Below are 18393 nucleotides of genomic sequence, written 5' to 3' on the forward strand. Positions count from 1 at the left end.
CCCCTTTTTCCCTTTCCTTTCCCTCCTTTCCCTCCCTTTTCCCCTTTTCCTCTTTTCCCTTTTCCCCTCTTTTCCTCCTTCCCTCCTTTCCCTCTTTTCCATGGTTTTCCTCCTTTTCCCTCCTTCTCCTTCCCCTTTTCCCCTTTTCCCCTTTTCCCCTTTTCCCCTTTTCCCCTTTTCCCCTTTTCCCCTTTTCCCCTTTTCCCCTTTTCCCCTTTTTCCTTTTTCTCCTTTTCCCTTTCCCTCCTTTCCCTCCCTTTTCCCCTTTTCCTTTTTTCCCTTTTCCCCTCTTTTCCTCCTTCCCTCCTTTCCCTCTTTTCCATGGTTTTCCTCCTTCTCCCTCCTTTTCCCTCCTTTTCCTTCCCTCCTTTCCTTCCTTTTCCTCCTTCCCTCCCTTTTCCCTTTTCCCTTTTCCCTTTTCCCCGTTCCTCCTTCTCCTTCTCCTTCTCCTTCTCCTTTTCCCCTTTTCCCCTTTTCCCCTTTTCCCCTTTTCCCCTTTTCCCCTTTTCCCCTTTTCCCCTTTTCCCCTTTTTCCCTTTTCTCCTTTTCCCTTTTCTCCTTTTCCCTTTCCTTTCCCTCCTTTCCCTCCCTTTTCCCCTTTTCCTCTTTTCCCTTTTCCCCTCTTTTCCTCCTTCCCTCCTTTCCCTCTTTTCCATGGTTTTCCTCCTTCTCCCTCCTTTCCCTCCTTTCCCTCCTTCCCTCCCTTTTCCCTTTTCCCTTTTCCCTTTTCCCTTTTCCCTTTTCCCTTTTCCCTTTTCCTCCTTCCCCTTTTCCCCTTTTCCCCTTTTCCCCTTTTCCCCTTTTCCCCTTTTCCCCTTTTCCCCCCTTTTCCCCTTTTCCTCTTTTCCCCTCTTTTCCTCCTTTTTCCCTCCTTTTTCCCTCCTTTCCCTCCTTTCCCTCCCTCCCTCTCCCACAATTCCCACCCTTCCCACACTCCCAGCACTCCAAACCTTTCCCGGCACATCCAACCACGCCCATCCCGCTTTTTCAGCCCTTTCCCTGCCTCTCCCCCCCCCCCTCCCGCTCATTCCCATCGGGAATCGTTCCTGGATCAGCTCCGCAGCTGCTCCCTGCTGCCGTCCCCTGGTGCCGAGCGGGAGCTTCCCGGGCTGCTCCTTTTCCTTGGAATTTCCCTCTGGAATCCCAGCCGGGAAGCCCTCGGAGCAGGGTGGGAACAGGGAGGATTTTCCCGGCTGATCCAAGCAAAGAATTCCCAAATTTTTCTTCCATGTGCTGCTGTCTCCTGATCCCTGGGAGAGCTTCCCAAGTCTCTCCTTTTCCTTGGAATTTCCCTCTGGAATCAGAGCCGGAAACTCCTTGGACCGGTGAGAATTTTCCCGGCCTGATCCAGGTGGACAATTCCCAAATTTCATTGCATGTGCTGCCATTACCTGGGAGCTTCCTTTTCCTTGGAATTTCCCTCTGGAATCCCAGCCGGGAACCCCTCGGAGCACGGAGATTTTTCCCACCCCGATCCAGGGAATTTCCTGCCCATTCCCTGCTTTTATTCCGTTCAGTCCGGAACTTTCTCCCAGTGGGAATAATTCCATGATTTTTCCAAGGCAGTTCCTCCTGGGAATTCAGGGATGGAGCTCTTGGAACAACAATTCCATGGGAATCTTCCAGCGATTCCAGCAGGCTCCAAGGAATCTCCTTCCTGCTTAGGAAACCCCTGGGAATGGCCTGGAAAAGCCCCTTGGATCCCTGGGAATGCTTCCCTCTCCCAGATCCCTGGGAATCGCTGGGCTCTTCCCTCCTGGAATGCTGCACATCCCAAATTTTGGGATCTCCCCGTTCTCCAGTGCTTTACGGGAAATATTCCAGGCGCTTTTCCCAGATATTTCTTTAGGGATTTATGGATTGTGCACCTGGAACCCGCCCGGAAAAACGGGAATTTGGGGATTTGAGGGGGTGGGGGGAGGGAATCCCAGCACGGCAGGAGCACGGTTCCCTTAGGAATTCCGAGTATTCCATGGAAAGCTGGATGCTGGGAAACCACCAGCAGGTGGCGGCCAAAGAATCTCGGGATCAGCATCCCTGGGATCAGCCTTGGGATGGGATGGGATGGGGTGGGATGGGATGGGATGGGATGGGATGGGATGGGATGGGATGGGATGGAGCAGCTGATCCAAGCCTGGATTCCTCCCAGAGCTGTTTCCATCCCTGGAATTCCGTGGGATGAGGAGAAGGCCCAGCAATTCCCTGTGCCCGGAGCGAGTGGAAATCCCGGGAATGTTCTGTCTTTTCCCAGCCTGAATTGGGTGGGATGTGGATCAGAGGGATTGGGATAGGCCGGATCCGTGGGATGAGGGACAACGAAGGCTCGGGATCACCCCAATTCCCTGGAATGCTCCAGAGGGGCTGGAAAACTGGGAAAAGCCCTGGGGCTGGACACACCTGGAATTCCAGCGGCTCATCCCTGGATCCCACGGATCCTGCCCGTCCCATTCCATGCCCGGTTTGGCTTTTCCATCTTGGAATGCGCCTTGGGAAGCTCAAAACCAGGAAAACCATCGGGATGAGCTGGAGAAAGTCGGGATTGATTCCCAATCCAGCGTGGGGAAGGAGAATTCCTCCAAATTCCCCGGGAAATTCCTCCAAATTCCATGGAAAAGCCAGCGGAGCATCCCAGCTCCGGGATTGTGGAATGTGGGGCCTGGAATTGCTGGAATGAGGCCGGGGGTGGGATGGGAGCTCGGGTTTGGCTCCGGGAGGGGTTGGAGCAGCGGGAATTGTCCTTTTCCATGGATTTTATGGATAAGGGACGGCCGGAGCTGGGGGCTGTTATCCAAGGGGAGAAAAGTGTGGGAAAGGCGGGGAAAGAGGGATTTGGGAATTGTCCGGAGCCCCCTGGAGTGCTGGGGAAGGAGGACGAGGCTGGGAATGGACGGAATTCCAGGGATTTTAGGGAAAATTTCATCCCTCGGGACAAGGACAGGGAGGGGGGGTCGGATCCAGGGAAGGGAGCGGAGCTGGAAAACTCCCTTGGGATCGGTGCCAGGGATTTTTGGGGGATGGCGCCTCCCTCATTCCCAGTTTTCCTCATAATTCCCACATTCCCGGAGATCCGGTGACCTCCAGGAGAGCGCGGAATTCCCGGGATCATTCCCAGCTCTTCCCATCCCTGCTGAGGTGGGAAAAGCGTGGAAGCAGACCTGGAATGTGGCTGCTCCCTCGGGACTGGAGTTTTCCATAGGGTTGAGTCTCCTGTGTAATTCCAGCCGGGAATTCCGGTGGAATTTGACCCCGGAGGAGTTCCAGGAACACCTCCGACATTCCCAGGAATTCCTTGGCCGCACGGATTCTCCTTCTCCGTGGAGAAATTCCCGCCCGGAAATGGAATTCCCGGCGTTTGCGGAGCCGTCGGGAGAGGCGGGAAAAGCCGGGAATAATTCGGGATGTGGGATTTTTTCCCTCCAGAAACCAGGGAAGACCGGACCAAGCGGCTTTTCCGGCACTACACCGTCGGATCCTACGACAACTTCACCTCCCACAGGTAAGGAGCCGCTCCCGGGAATCCCGGGAATTCTCATTCCCATGGAAAAGCTGCCCTTGTCCTCCCGGAGATCTCGAATTCCACGGGAAGGGAATTTTGTCCGGGAGTTTTGGGCGGTGGGAGGCGGAATTCCCGGTGCTGGATGAGGCTGAGGGCAGCGGGAGGATCCAAGGTTCTGGAGAATTCTGGGAACGTGCTCCCGTTCCTGGGCCGTGTCCCAGTGATGGATCCAACATTCCAGAGGACTTTGGGAATGTGCTCCCATTCCTGGATCGTGTTCCGATGGAGAATCCAAAGTTCTGGAGAACTCTGGGAATGTTTCCCATTCCCGGCTCATCTCGGTGGAGGATCCAAGGTTCTGGAGAATTCTGGGAATGTGATCGCATTCCCAGCTTTTTTTCCCAATGGAGGATCCAAAGTTTGGGAATGTGGCCGCATTCCCGGCTCCTGTCCCAGTGATGGATCCAACATTCCAGAGAACTTTGGGAATGTGCTCCCATTCCTGGTTCGTGTTCCGATGGAGAATCCAAAGTTCTGGAGAACTCTGGGAATGTTTCCCGTTCCTGCCTCGTTTCCCAGGGAAGAATCCAACACTCGGGAAAACTTTGGGAATATTTCCCACTCCCGGCTCCTGTCCCAGGGGAGGATCCGAGGTTCTGGAAAAGTTTGGGAATGTGGCCGCATTCCTGGATCCAGGAATGTGCTGGAGCTCCGCGATTCCCAGAGCGAGGAGCAGCGGCTTTCCCTGCAATGGGATCCCTTTTCCAGGGAACTCTCAGAATTCCCAGCCCCATCGAAGCTGGAGGAGGTTTTGCCTTGGGCCAAGGAATTCTGCGGATCCGTGGAATTCCGGGAATTTTGCAGCTCATCCACAACGTTTTCCTTGGTTTTGGAGCTCCTTATCCCAAATTTTGCCGCCCGGAGCGTTCCCCATTCCGAGGAATTTGTGGAATTTGGGTTGATCCTCGAAATTCCCAGGATTTGCTGCTCCGGGGCTGTTCCTGTGGGAAAACACCAGGAAAAATCGGGAAAGAGGAAAAAACGAGGGGAAAATGATCCATGGCCAAAGGGAAGCTCCAGGAAATCCCTGCTGGGATCACTGGAAAAGCGGGAAAAGGTGGGAATTCCCGGGTGAGGAGGAATTCCATCAGATCAGCGGAAGAAGAGGCGGGATTGAATCCGATGGAATTCCTGGAGAAGGGATTTCCTTCGGGAATCACATCCCGCGAGAACGCCGGGGGGAGCAGTTGGAATTCCTGGGAATTTTCACCGGGAAAACATTCCCTGGAGGCTCCGAAATTCCCAGAGAGGAGGGGGGCGGGAAGGGGAATTTCAGGAGCCGGATCCGGCCTGGAAAAGACTTGGGAAGAGCCGGAGCGGGATTGGATCCACGGGAAGGGCCTGGGCGGATCCCGCTCCGGGAAATCCTTCGGGAATTGTTTGGGTTCCGGGCGGGACAAAACCGAGCTTGGGAATTGCCGGGAAGGGGAAAATCCCAACGTCGGGATTGGGAATTCTGCGGGATCGTGGAAGGGCTTGGGCTGGGCTTAAAACTCCGTCTTCAGGCCCAGATTAAAGCTCATTCATCAGACCCAGCTCAACCCTCGCTCCTTAGGCCCGGCTTTGGGCTGGGCCTTTAGGCCCGGCTTTAGACTCATTTCTGAGGCCCAGATTGAGATTCACACTTCAGGCTCGGCTCAGACTCCTTTTTTAGGACCAGATTAAAACTCCTTCTTTAGGCCCAGCTTTAGGCCTGGGTTTAGGCTCAGGTTTCGTCTCATTTTTGGAACTCGTCCTGAGGCTCGTTCTTTAGGCCCAGATTAAATCTCGTGGTTTAGACCCAGCTTTAGAGTCATTCTCTAGGCGCAGATTGAGATTCAAACTTTAGGCCCGGATTAAGACTCATTCCTTAGGCCCAGCTTTAGACTGGACCTTTGGGCCCAGGTTAAAACTCATCCCTTAAATCCAGGTTAAAATTCATTCCTTAAATCCGGGTTAAAACTCATTCTTCAGACTCAGATTTAAACTCATTCCTTAGGCCCAGCTTAAGCGTCGAGGTTGGTCCCAGCTCCCTCCGAGGGCGTCCGAGGCTCCAATTTTGGCGTCTCCTTCAGAAATAATCGGGAAAATCCGGGATTTTTCCCAGGTTTTTTCCGCACAAACCCTCGGGACCGAGGGATTCCTCGGAAGCGGAGCCGGGAACTCTCCAAGGCTGGAAAAAACATTCCCAGGCGGGAATTCTTCCGTCCTTCCCGGCTCTGTTTCCGATGCCGGGTGGGGGGGAGCAGCGACCGGGATCAGCTTGGAGCAGCAGCTGGAAAATCCCGGAGCAATTCCCACTCCTGGCTTTGAGATTCCAGGGAAAACCTTGGAAGCTGAGGCAGGGTGGGATGGACGCTCCGGGATCCGGGGCGGGAATGGGGTTGGGAATTCCCTCTTTTTCGGGCTTCCTGAAAAAAGAGCTTGGAATGTGGGGATGGGGATCTTTGGGAATGGGAGCAGAGCTGGGCATGGAATGAAGGGAATTTTGGGGGGTGGAATTTCCTCTGGAGCAGGAAAGCCTCTGGAAATCCCCAGGAATGTTGGGATAAATCCGGATTGGAGACGGAAAAACTCCCCCGAGCTGCGTTTCCCACCATTCCCAGGTTTTCTTTGGAATCAGGAATCCCCCAAAGGGGGAGCAGAGGCTGCTCCGGAGCCGGGAGGTGCTGGATGCTCCCAAAATTCCCATCATTCCCAAAATCCAGGAATGGGAAAAAAAAAGGGGGCAGAGCTCGGAAAAATTCACCCGGAGGGGAAGAAGAATCCGAGCTCGGCTTTATCCGAAGGGAAATCCCGGCGGGAATTGCCTTTGGGATTAAAGGAGGGGATTAAAGAGGCTCCGAATTAATTCGGGAATTAAAGCCGGGAGCAGCTGGGAAGGGGAAAAATCGGGAGCGGGAGCCAATCCCGGATTTGTTTCATTCCCGCTGATCCGGAATCAGGGATTAGGGAGAGGGATTTCGCCAGAGCCGGCTGGATGGGCCTCGGAAAACAGGGAAAACGTGGAAAACATGGAAAACATGGAAAACGGGCAGGGGACAACCCGGGATTTCTCAGCCCTGGGATGCCGGGGATGGAAAAATGTGCGGAGATGGAAAAGGAGGGAATTGTGGAGGCTGGAATTAGGGAATTATTACGGAATTCTGGAGGTTTTCCCGGAGCTGGGAAATCTGGGAATTCCTTCCCGTGTATCCAAGGCTGGAATTGCCCCAACCAAAGGGGTTGAGTTTCCACTGGGAAAAGTTTTCCCTGGATTTCACTGCAATTCCTGGGATTTCTTTGCCGTCGTTGCTTCTCCTCCCATCCCGCTGGAAATCTGGGAATCCTTTTCCTGCTGCAGCCCCAAAATCCTGGAATTTAGGCTGGACAAACCCAAGCTCCCCCTCCGTGATCCCACGGAATCATTCCAGGAGCCGCATCCATGGGTTTTCCCAACTTTTCCAGGGATGGGGACTCCACCGCTGCCCTTCTGCTGCTTTCCAAGCTTTTCCATGGAAGAAATATTCCTGAAAATCCAACTCGAGGCCGTTGCCTTGGAAAAGAGCTCTTCCCTCAGTGTTTTCCATTCTTTTTTCCTGGATGCTCTTCCCTGGGAATCCGTGGGAATTCAGGAATGTTGCTGAAGCCTCTGAGTGAGGGAATTCTCTGGGAATGAGCAGCAGGCAGGGATTCGGGAATGCTGTCAGATTTTTCCCATCATTCCATGTCCCAGCCTCAGGAATGGCCCAAAATCCCCCTGGAAAATCCTTGGAAAAGGTGCTGGGGGAGGAATTTTCGGGAATCTGCTGCAGCTGGAGGCGCTGATCCCACGGAAAGGCTCCCGGCTCTTGGGATTATGGGATGGGATTCATGGAATCGTGGAAAAAGCTGGAAAAGCTCCGGCTTGGAGCAACATCATTCCATGGAAATGGGAATGAGGAGGGAGGGATGGAAAACTCTGGAAAGGCTTCTCTGGAATCCCTCTGGGCACATTCCCAAGCCCCATTCCGGCTTTTTGTGGAATCATGGAATGCTTTGGGTTGGAAGGGACCTTAAAGCTCATCCCATCCCAGTTTTCCTTTGGGAAGGGCTCGAATGCCTGGAATTTTCAGCCTCGGGAAGCTCTGATGGAGTTTTATGGAAGCAGGAAAAGGAGCCGATGGAAAAAGAGGGAGTGAGGGATGAGGGGGCACCTCGGGAATGAGCAGCGGGATTCAAATGAATCCAAGGATTTTTGTCACTCTGCAGGTGAGGGAATTGTGGGGATTTATTAGGACCTGGAATGGGATCAGGAATGGGACCTGGAATGGGACCTGGAATAGGCCTGGAATGAGATCTGGAATAGGATCTGGAAGAGGCTGGGAATGGGACTGGGAATGGGACCAGGAATGGGCCTGGAATAGGCCTGGAATGGGATCTGGAATTGGACCTGGAACAGGACCTGGAGTGGGCCTGGAATAGGCCTGGAATAGGACCTGGAACAGGACCTGGAGTCGGATCTGAAATTGGACGTGGAATGGGACCTGGAGTGGGACCTGGAATGGGACCTGGAATTGGACTGGGAATGGGACCTGGAATCATCCCTGTTCCTGCAGAACCCCGGGAGTTAAAGGTGGGCTTTGGATCAGGGAGAACTATGGAAAACCCCTGGAAAAGGATTGGAAAAGAATGTCCTGGAGAGGCCACCAGGAGCATCCCAGGAGCGTCACCCCTTGGAGAGGCAGGATGAGCGGAGAACATGGAATGGGACTGGGAATGGACCTGGAATGGGAGCTGGGATGGGACCTGGAATGGGAGCTGGAGTGGGATGTGGAATGGGAGCGGGAATGGGACCTGAAGTGGAATCTGGAATAGGACCTGGAATTGGACCGGGAATAGGCCTGGAATGGGACCTGGAATAGGACCTGGAATGGGACCTGGAATGGGATCTGAAATAGGACCTGGAATAGGACTGGGAATAGGCCTGGAATAGGGCCTGGAGTGGGACCTGGAGTGGGACCTGGAATGGGACCTGGAATGGGACCTGGAATGGGACCTGGAACAGGACCAGGAATTGGACTGGGAATGGGACCTGGAATTGGATCTGGAATGGGACCGGGAATGGGACCTGGAATAGGACCTGGAATAGGACCTGGAATCATCCTGCAGAACCCCGGGAGTTAAAGGTGGGCTTTGGATCAGGGAGAACTATGGAAAACCCCTGGAAAAGGATTGGAAAAGAATGTCCTGGAGAGGCCACCAGGAGCTTCCCCACCCTTCAGTGCCCGAGGCTGAGCGGAGAACCTGGAATAGGAGCTGGAATCCCAGGAATTCTGCGTCCCTGCGGAACGCCGGGAGTTAAAGGTGGGCGTGGGTCTCAGCGCCGCCCCCGGCCATTCCGGCTCCTTTTGGAATCAATGGAATGTGCGGGAATCAATGGAGCCGTGATTCATCCCGGCTCCCACGCTTTCCAAGGATGGCGGCCCTGGCTCCGGTGACGGCTCCGGGCTCGGATCCCACACACCTGGATCCCGCCCACATTCCCGGTGACGCCGATGCCGCTTAGGTAACGCTCCCCCCACATTCCCAAAGGATGGGGAAGAAACAGGAAAAGCCACCCAAGACACACCTGGAAGAATTCCAGGCCGGCTGGAAAAAGCTTGGAGCAAGTTGGGGTAGCGGGAATTGTCCCTGACCATGGAATGATCTCGAATCCCTTTTCCAACCCAAATTCTGGGATTCTCAAAGAAAAGGGGGAAATGGGGCTATAAAATAATTTTCCGTGGATCCACTCGGTTATTCCCGTGGGAAAACCATTGGAAGGGGTCACGACTTCCCAGGAAAGCGCTGGAATGTTGGGATATTGGCTGGAGAGGGATTGCACTCCCTGGGAATTTTTGGGTAAGGGTTTCTCAAAGGAAAACTTGAGTTCGGCTGAAGCTGCTGGAGAAATCCTAAAAAATCCATGGAATTCTTGAGGTGGGAAAAGCCCTCCAAGCTCACCGAGCCCAGGCTGGGCCTGATCCCCAGCCCAGAGTGGAATTCCAGGAATTCCTTGGACACCTGCAGGGCTGGGAATCCACCGCTGAGACGAACATTCCATTGGAGAATCCTGGAATGGCTTGGGTGGGAATGGAGCTGAAATCCCATCCAGTTCCAACCCTTGGGCATCTCCCACGATCCCAGGCTGCTCCAAGCTTTCCTTGGCCACTGCCAGGGATCCAGGGGCAGCCCCAGCTGCTCTGGGCACCCTGGGCCAGGGCCTGCCCACCCTCCCAGCCAGCAATTCCCAATTCCCAATCTCCCATCCAGCCCTGCCCTCTGGCACTGGGAAGCCATTCCCTGGCTCCTGGCCCTCCATGCCTTGGCCCCAGTCCCTCTGCAGCTCTCCTGGAGCCCCTTCAGGCCCTGCAAGGGGCTCTCAGCTCTCCCTGGATCCTTCCCTTCTCCAGGGGAACATTCCCAGCTCTCCCAGCCTGGCTCCAGAGCGAAGCTGATCCAATCCTTTCTCAGCCTCTGCATTTGCTCCAGGATTTCCACGCCCTCCTGGTGTCGGGAGCACCGGAGCCTCCCCTGCCTCTGGAATCCTGGAATGGTTTGGGTGGGAAGGGACCTTCAATCCCATCCCATTCCAGCCCTTGGACACCTCCCGCTGTTCCAGGCTGCTCCAAGCCCCGGCCAACCCGGCCTCGGGAATTTTTCTCCCAGGGTTGGAGCCCCGGGGATGGAGAAGGAAGAGGAGAAGAACATCCCTGCTCCCGGAAAATCCTGGGAATCCTCATCCGCCTCTCCCAAAGCTCAGCCATTCCCAAAACCACCTTGGGATCAAACCATCCCAGGCAGATCCAGGGAAAGCTCCAGGTCTGGGAATCATGGAAAATCCATCCCCAAATGCCCTCCCAGGGAGGAAATCCAACGGGAGGAGTCTCCATCCATTGGGAAAACCAAATCCAAAGGTCCGGAATTAAATCCGGGAAATTCCTGCTGGGAATGAGGGAAATTCCCTGAGCAGGAGGTTCAGCCTTTCCCACCAAAGCTCTGGGGGGAAAAATCTCCCCCTGAACATTCCCAGTGGAGCTCCAATCCGATTTCCTTGGATTTGGGAATCCCAGTGGGAATTTACAGCACAGACAGCGGGATGATGCTTCTGGAATGAGCTGGCCCAGGAATGGCTGTCAGGAATCTGCTTCCAGAGGGACCCTCAGCACCTGGAAACAGGAATTTTCTTGGAGAGGGGAGACTTTGGTCCATCCTGAGGAGCATCTCGGTCTCCAGCTGGGATTTTGGGATCCATGGAATGTGTGAGGTGACTCCGAAGGGTGGCTCCAGGACAGCTCTTAAGCCATTCCCATCATTTTAATGGAGGCTGTGGCATGAAAATCCCAGGATTTTTAGATTCCCTGTTTTTCACAGATCCTGCAGAAGCCCATCCATAATTAGAGCGCTGGAATAGCAGGGAAGTGCTGGGAATTTGGGATTTGGGTGGGTTTCGTTTCCATGGAAAATGTTTCACATTCCGTGCTCCGCAATCCTGCTGCGCCTCAGGTTTTGGGATCGCGTTCCTGGGGTGGAAAATGAAGGAATATTCCCGTATTCCCGGTGGGAATGGGGTAACGGGCAGAAATTCCTGCCCAGGTGGGATTGGGATCCTGGAATTGCAGAGGATGGATGCAGAGAGGGAATTATCCCGGTGCCGGTTGGTCGTGGAAAGCTGGGAATGTGATCCCAGCTCTGCGTGATCTGTGTCTTCCATCCAGGATCACCTGGGACACCCACCAGGATCCCGGTGCTCCGGGGGATCCGAGGTGTTCCCGGCAGGGATCCATTCCCTTCTGGATCCTTCCCGGTGTTCCCAGCAGGGATCCATTCCCTTCTGGATCCTTCCCGGTGTTCCCGGCAGGGATCCATTCCCTTCTGGATCCTTCCCGGTGTTCCCGGCAGGGATCCATTCCCTCCTGGTGATCCAGGTTGCTCCAGGTGTTCCTGGCAGGGATCCATTCCTTCCCAGCAATCCGAGGTGTTCCCGGTGTTCCTGGCACAGATCCATTCTTTCCTAGTGATCCCAGGGTGTCCAAGCTCATCCCAGCAGGGATCCATTCCTTCCCAGTGTTCCCAGTGATCCGAGGTGTTCCCAGCAGGGATCCATTCCCTCCCAGTATTCCAGGGGATCCGAGGTGTTCCCGGTTATCCGAGGATTTTCCCAGCAGGGATCCATTCCCTCTGGGTGATCCTGGTGTTCCCAGCAGGGATCCATTCCCTTCTGGATCCTTCCCGGTGTTCTCAGCAGGGATCCATTCCCTCTGGAGGAGCTGGTGAGGCCCAGCCTGGCCCCTCATTCCCCAGTGGAATTCCAGTCCCTTCCCGTGCCTTGGGAACGGATCCATGGGGAATTCCCACTGCCAGTTCCGGGTGCTCTGGTGCCACCAGTGCTCCCCACCCCTCCCATCCATCCCTTCCCATCCCTTCCCAACATTCCCATTGTTTTCCATCTCTTCCCATTGTTCCCCATCACTCCCATTGTTCCCATCACTCCCCATCATTCCCATCATTCCCATTGTTCCCATCGCTCCCCATCATTCCCATTGTTCCCTTTGTTCTCCATCATTCCCATTGTTCCCATCACTCCCCATCATTCCCATCATTCTCATAACTCCCCATCATTCCCATCATTCCCATTGTTCCCATTGCTCCCCATCATTCCCATTGTTCCCTTTGTTCTCCATCATTCCCATCATTCCCATTGTTCCCTTTGTTCTCCATCATTCCCATCATTCCCATCATTCCCCATCATTCCCATTGTTCCCATTGCTCTCCATCATTCCCATTGTTCCCTTTGTTCTCCATCATTCCCATTATTCCCATAACTCCCCATCATTCCCATCATTCCCCATCATTCCCATTATTCCCATAACTCCCCATCATTCCCATCATTCCCATCATTCCCCATCATTCCCATTGTTCCCATTGCTCTCCATCATTCCCATTGTTCCCATCACTCCCCATCATTCCCATTATTCCCATAACTCCCCATCATTCCCATCATTCCCCATCATTCCCATTATTCCCATAACTCCCCATCATTCCCATCATTCCCATCATTCCCCATCATTCCCATTGTTCCCATTGCTCTCCATCATTCCCATTGTTCCCATCACTCCCCATCATTCCCATTATTCCCATAACTCCCCATCATTCCCATCATTCCCATCATTCCCATCATTCCCATCATTCCCCATCATTCCCATTGTTCCCATTGCTCTCCATCATTCCCATTGTTCCCATTGCTCCCATCTCTCCCAATCCCTCCCCATCCCTTCCTATCCCTCCCAGTTGCTCCCACTGTTCCCCGTCCCTCTCCAGCATTCCCAGTTCCCCATTCTTCCCCATCATTCCCACTGTTCCCATCTCTCTCCATCCCTCCCCAACACTCCCAACCACTTCCCATTGTTCCCATCGCTCCCATCTCTCCCAGTCCCTCCCAGTTGCTCCCATCGTTCCCAGTCACTCCCATCCCTCCCCAGCATTCCTTATCCTTCCCCATCCCTGCCATTGGTCCCGTTTCTCTCCATCCCTCCCCATCCCTCTCCAATATTCCCAATCATTCCCCATCCCTTCCCATCTCCCCAGTCTCTCCGCGTCCCTCCCCATTTTTCCCTGCTGCTTCCATCTCTCCCCATCCCTCCCCACCATTCCTTATCCCTCCCCACCATTCCCATTGTTCCCCATCTCTTTCCATCCCTCCCAACGCTCCCAACCACTTCCCGTTGTTCCCAACCGCTCCCATCCCTCCCCATCATTCCCAGTGTTCCCATCCCTCTCCACCTCTCCTCATCCCTCCCATTGTTCCCATCCCTCCCCAGCATTCCCATCCCTCCCCATCCCTCCCCATCATTCCCAGTGTTCCCATCCCTCTCCATCTCTCCCCATCCCTCCCATTGTTCCCATCCCTCCCCATCATTCCCACTGTTCCCATCCCTCCCCATCCCTCCCCATCCCTCCCCATCCCTCCCCATCCCTCCCCATCCCTCCTCATCATTCCCACTCTCCCCATCCCTCCCCATCATTCCCATTGTTCCCATCCCTCCCCATCCCTCCCCATCATTCCCACTCTCCCCATCTCTCCCCATCCCTCCCATTGTTCCCATCCCTCCCCACCATTCCCATCTTTCCCTATCCTCCCATCCCTCCCCATCCCTCCTCATCCCTCCCATTGTTCCCATCCCTCCTCATCCTTCCCATTGTTCCCATCCCTCCCCATCATTCCCACTGTTCCCATCCCTCCCCATCCCTCCCCATCATTCCCACTCTTCCCATCTCTCCTCATCCCTCCCCAGCCCTCTCCAATATTCCCAATCATTCCCATCCCTCCGCATCCCTCCCATCGTTACCATCCCTCCCCTCTCCGCTCCCTCCTCTCCACTCCCGCTTTGGCTCCCACTTCCCGGCTCCTTCCCAAGCTCCTTCCCGGCGCTCCCGGATTATCCCGGCTCTGATGTCACCCCTGCGGCTCTGCTGGGAGGGACCAGCGGCCCCCTGCCCCTCCCCCTCCCGCCGCTCCTAGAGGGAATTTGGGGAGGGGGCTCCATCCCTCCGTCCATCCGTCCATCCGCCGCTGGATCATTCCCGGCTTTTTCCAAGGATGCATCCCCCCCGCTCCTGGCAATCCGTCACTTAGCAACGCCCCGGGAAGGGGGGGAGAAGGAATTTTGGGAGCAAATCCGCCGGGATGAGGATTTAAACTCTGCCCCGCTCCTGCCCGGCCAACAAGCGAGGAGGCACCGCCGCTTGCATCCAAGAATCCCGATTTTTTTTTTTGGCCCCGCGGGAGAGGCGCTTGGGAAGTGTGGGAAGAGCCGATTGCCGATGGCCGAGCCCTTGGTTTAACGGGCGAAGCTCCGGATCCCGAATTCCTGCGTGGGCTCCGGATCCCTGCATTCCCGCGAGGGCTCCGTATCCCTGCATCCCTCTGCAGGTGACTGCGAGGGGGCCCGGTGGGCACCAGGGGGATCCAAGATTTTTTCTTTCTTCTCTCCTTTCCTCCTCCTCCTTTTCCTCCTTTTCCTCCTCCTCCTCCTCCACGCCGAGGCGAAGTCGCTTCCGTCTTTTTGGTGTGACTTTGGGGACAACCGCGAGAGGAAAAAAAAAAAAAAAAACAACCAAAAACCACCCCAAAAAAAATCCAGGGAAAAAAAAAGGAATAAAGAGAAAAAGAGAGAGAGGGAGGGGAAGCGGATCCCTGCGGAGATGAACGGCTGGATGCGAAGAGGTCTCCTGGTGACAAAGGCCACCCCCGGCTGGTGACAAAGGCCACCCCCGGCTGGTGCCAGGGCCACCCCCGGCTGGCAGCGATGGTGCTGAAGTCTAACCCTGGCATCGTTCTCTTGTGCTCTTTCCTGCCCAGTGACTACATCATCGAGGAGAAGACGGCCGTGCTGCAGAAGCGGGAGCATGAGGGCTTCGGCTTCGTCCTGCGAGGGGCCAAAGGTGAGGAGGGATCCCGGGTTTGGGGTGGTTTTTTTTTTTTTTTCCCAGGTTTTTTAAGGGGTTTTTTTGGGGATTTTGGGTTTAATTTTTGGGAGGCGTCGCGGTCACGCTCCGGGTGGGAGCGGCGTTGGCGGCGGGGCTGGGTTGGGTCAGTGTGCTGGGCTGGGGGCTGGAATGTTGGGGGTTTGGTGCTGCTGGGATTTTTGGGAATTGTCGCTTCTTTTCCTTGGGAGAATGAACGGCTCGGGATCCTCGTTCCCGGCAGCCCTGCGGGGCTCCGAAGGGATTTTCCTCCCTGGTTCTGTGCCGTGTCCCGGTGCCATCGTGGCTCTCTCATATTTTGGGGGGTTTTGGTGCCACTGCTGCTCGTGGTACCTTGGAATTTTTGGGAATTGTCGCTCCTTTTCCTTGAGGAATGAACGGCCCCTGCTCGGCTCGGGATCCTCATTCCCAGCGGTTCCGAAGGGATTTTCCTCCCTGGATTTCTCTGGGTTGGTGCCGTGTCCCGGGGCTGAGTCTCGGAATTTTGGGGGGGGGGGGGGTGTTGGTGGTGCTGCTGCTTGTGGTTGCTTGGGATTTTTAGGAATTTTTAGGAATTTTTAGGAATTTTTAGGAATTTTTAGTTCCCTTCCCTGAGGGAACGAACGGTCCCTGCTCAGCTCGGGATTCACATTCCCAGTAATCCTGGGGGTGCTCCAGAGGGATTTTCCCCAGCTCACTCCCGGTCGGTGTCGTGGGCTGGGGTGGAATTTGGGAATTTTGCGGGGTTTTGGTGCTGGTGGTGGCTTGGGATTTTTGGGAATTGTCTCTCCTTTTCCATGGAGGGATGAACGGCTCCGGAGCCCCATTCCCAGCAATCCGGGGGGGCTCCAAAGGGATTCTCTTCCCCGGCTCGCTCCAGTTCTGTGCCGTGTCCTGGGGCCATCGTGGCTCTCTTGGATTTTGGGAGGGTTTTGGTGCGGGTGGTGCTTGGAATTCCCGGGAATTTTCAGTTCCCTTCCCTGAGGGAATGAACGGCCCCTGCTCTGCTCCGGAGCCCCATTCCCAACAATCCTGGCGGGCTCCAAAGGGATTTTCTTCCCTCATTTTGTCCTGTCCTTTCCCACTTGCCGGGGCTTTTGGTGCCGATGCTGCTTGGAATTCCTGGGAATTTTCACTCCTTTTCCCTGTGGGAATGAACGGCCCCTGCCCGGCTCCATCCGTGGCTTTTTGGGGTTGGAATCCTCGGAGCGTTTCCCTGGATTTTGGCCAGGGAGAGTTTTGGGGGCTTTTTGGGATCCCTTGGGAAAACCAGGAGAGGTTTTCCTGCTGCTCCCACCCCGGAGCTCATTCCCGGCACATCCAGGGCTGCTCCCAGGGCCGGGATCTTCCCTGGGATTTTCCCGTGGCTCCTTTGGCCAGAATTCCACCTTTTTACTGCAAAAACTGAGTCCCTTGGGGATTAGGGAATGTTCCAATGGATTTAGGGAAGAGGAGGCAGGAAAAGCTCCGGATGGAGAGACTTCTCCACCCCCGGCATTCCCGGGAGCCAGAGGGACAGCGACGCAGTTTTCCATGTGGGAGGAAAACTGGGAAGAGCTGCTCCTTCCGTGGTGTGGCTGCAGAGCCGGGCTGGAATGGGATTTTCCAGGAGAATTCCCGGATTTCCTTCGTTCTGTCCCTTCTCCCAGGGGCTCTTTGCATCCCGGTGGGAATCTTGCTCTGGCTTCTTCCCTCTCTCCCATTCCCGATGGATTTTCCCATCCGTGGAACACGAAGTGAAACTTCAGGGCTCAAAATGGCATCCATGGATTTTTTTTTTCCCCGGATCAATCCTGCAGCTTTGTGTTGGAAAAACCGGGGAATTCGATCCCATTCCTTGGTTATTTCCCCCCCTTTTTCCCCCTCTTCCCAGCTCTCCTGCCATTCCCGGTTTTCCTTCGTGCGCCGAGGCTGAGGGAAGCGCTCGGAGTGGGTGTGTGGCTCTGTGGCATCCGGGAATTCTGTGGGATTCGGGAATTCTGCAGGACACGTGGATGCAGAGGGATCAAGGCATGGAAGCTCCGGGATCTGGGAATGCTCCCTCTGGAGCAGCATTCCCAAGTTAGGGAGGTGGCTTGCAAACCCCCCATGGCTCCCAGCCCCTCATCCCGGTATTCCACGGATTTTAGACTGGGAATTGCTTGGCCCCGTCGGTGTCACCACCGCTGCCTTTGGAATTTCTTGGAAAACCACTCCAGGCCTGTAGGGAAAAGCAGGAAAAGGGGCTGGAAAAGGGAGGGGCCGGAGCTGCATCCCTGGCAAAAGGAAGGGGGTGGATTTTGGGATGATCCTTGAAGGAATTTCCTCTTCCTGCTACAAATTCCTCCCTGGAATTTCCCCAGTCCCACCAAGGGTGGATTCCGTGCCCATCCCTGGGAGCAATTCCAGGGAAAAGGCTGAGCCCACGCCGGGTCCTTCCCAGCCCATCCCACCTCCGACTCCTCCCGATTCCCGAGGGGAACATCCCGTCCTATCCAAGGGATCGGACGGAGTCATTCCCGTTTATCCGGGATATTCCCGTATCCCTGCAGCTCCTGGAGCTGGGCTTTCCCTGTGTCCAATCCCTTTGGAATTCCCAGGGAAGCTGCGGCTCCCCCGGATCCCTGGCAGTGTCCAAGGGCAGGTGGGAGCAGCCTGGGATCGTGGAATGTCCTCATGGAATGGGATGAGCTTCCCAGCCAACCCATTCCAGGATTCCATGATTTTATACGGATAACAAGGATATGGCCCAAAATCCAAACGAAGGGAATGAATCCAAGGATTTGCTGGATGGGATGAGCTTCCCTTTGGCTGGCTGGAGAGAACCAGGTTATTCCCGAAATTCCCAAGATGATTCCTTCCCGTGGATCTCCTGAAGGAGCCGATCCCAAGGGAAAGGAGGAGAGGGAACGGCCTTGAGCTGGGCCAGGTCGGATATTCCAGGTGGGAATTCCCTGAGCTCGGAGCTTGCTGGGATCCAAGGAATCAATGGATCCTTTGGGAATTCCCTGAGCTCGGAGCTTGCCGGGATCCATGGAATCAATGGATCCTTTAGGAATTCTCAGAGCTTGCTGGGATCCAAGGAATCAATGGATCCTTTGGGAATTCCCTGAGCTCGGAGCTTGCTGGGATCCATGGAATCAATGGATCCTTTGGGAATTCCAGCATTTCAGAGCTTGCCGGGATCCATGGAATCAATGGATCCTTTGGGAATTCCATCATCTCAGAGGTTGCTGGGATCCATGGAATCAATGGATCCTTTGGGAATTCCATCATCTCAGAGCTTGCTGGGATCCATGGAATCAATGGATCCTTTGGGAATTCCCTGAGCTTGGAGCTTGCCAGGATCCATGGAATCAATGGATCCTTTGGGAATTCTCGGAGCTTTCTGGGATCCATGGAATCAATGGATC

The 18393-nt window shown here is 55.0% G+C and overlaps 1 protein-coding gene across 1 annotated transcript in view; it reads left to right on the forward strand.

Moving 5' to 3' along the window:
* The window catches only part of SHANK3 (SH3 and multiple ankyrin repeat domains 3), a 200030-nt gene that overhangs the window by 113129 nt on the left and 68508 nt on the right, over positions 1–18393 (forward strand). Inside the window, exons 14-15 of the mRNA XM_048301897.1 lie at positions 3421–3496; positions 14898–14980. Of these exons, the coding sequence (XP_048157854.1) occupies positions 3421–3496; positions 14898–14980 (159 nt within the window). The remainder of the gene's footprint in view (positions 1–3420; positions 3497–14897; positions 14981–18393) is intronic.

The sequence above is a fragment of the Corvus hawaiiensis genome, chromosome 4, assembly GCF_020740725.1.
Source record: "Corvus hawaiiensis isolate bCorHaw1 chromosome 4, bCorHaw1.pri.cur, whole genome shotgun sequence".
NCBI classification, from domain to species: domain Eukaryota; kingdom Metazoa; phylum Chordata; class Aves; order Passeriformes; family Corvidae; genus Corvus; species Corvus hawaiiensis.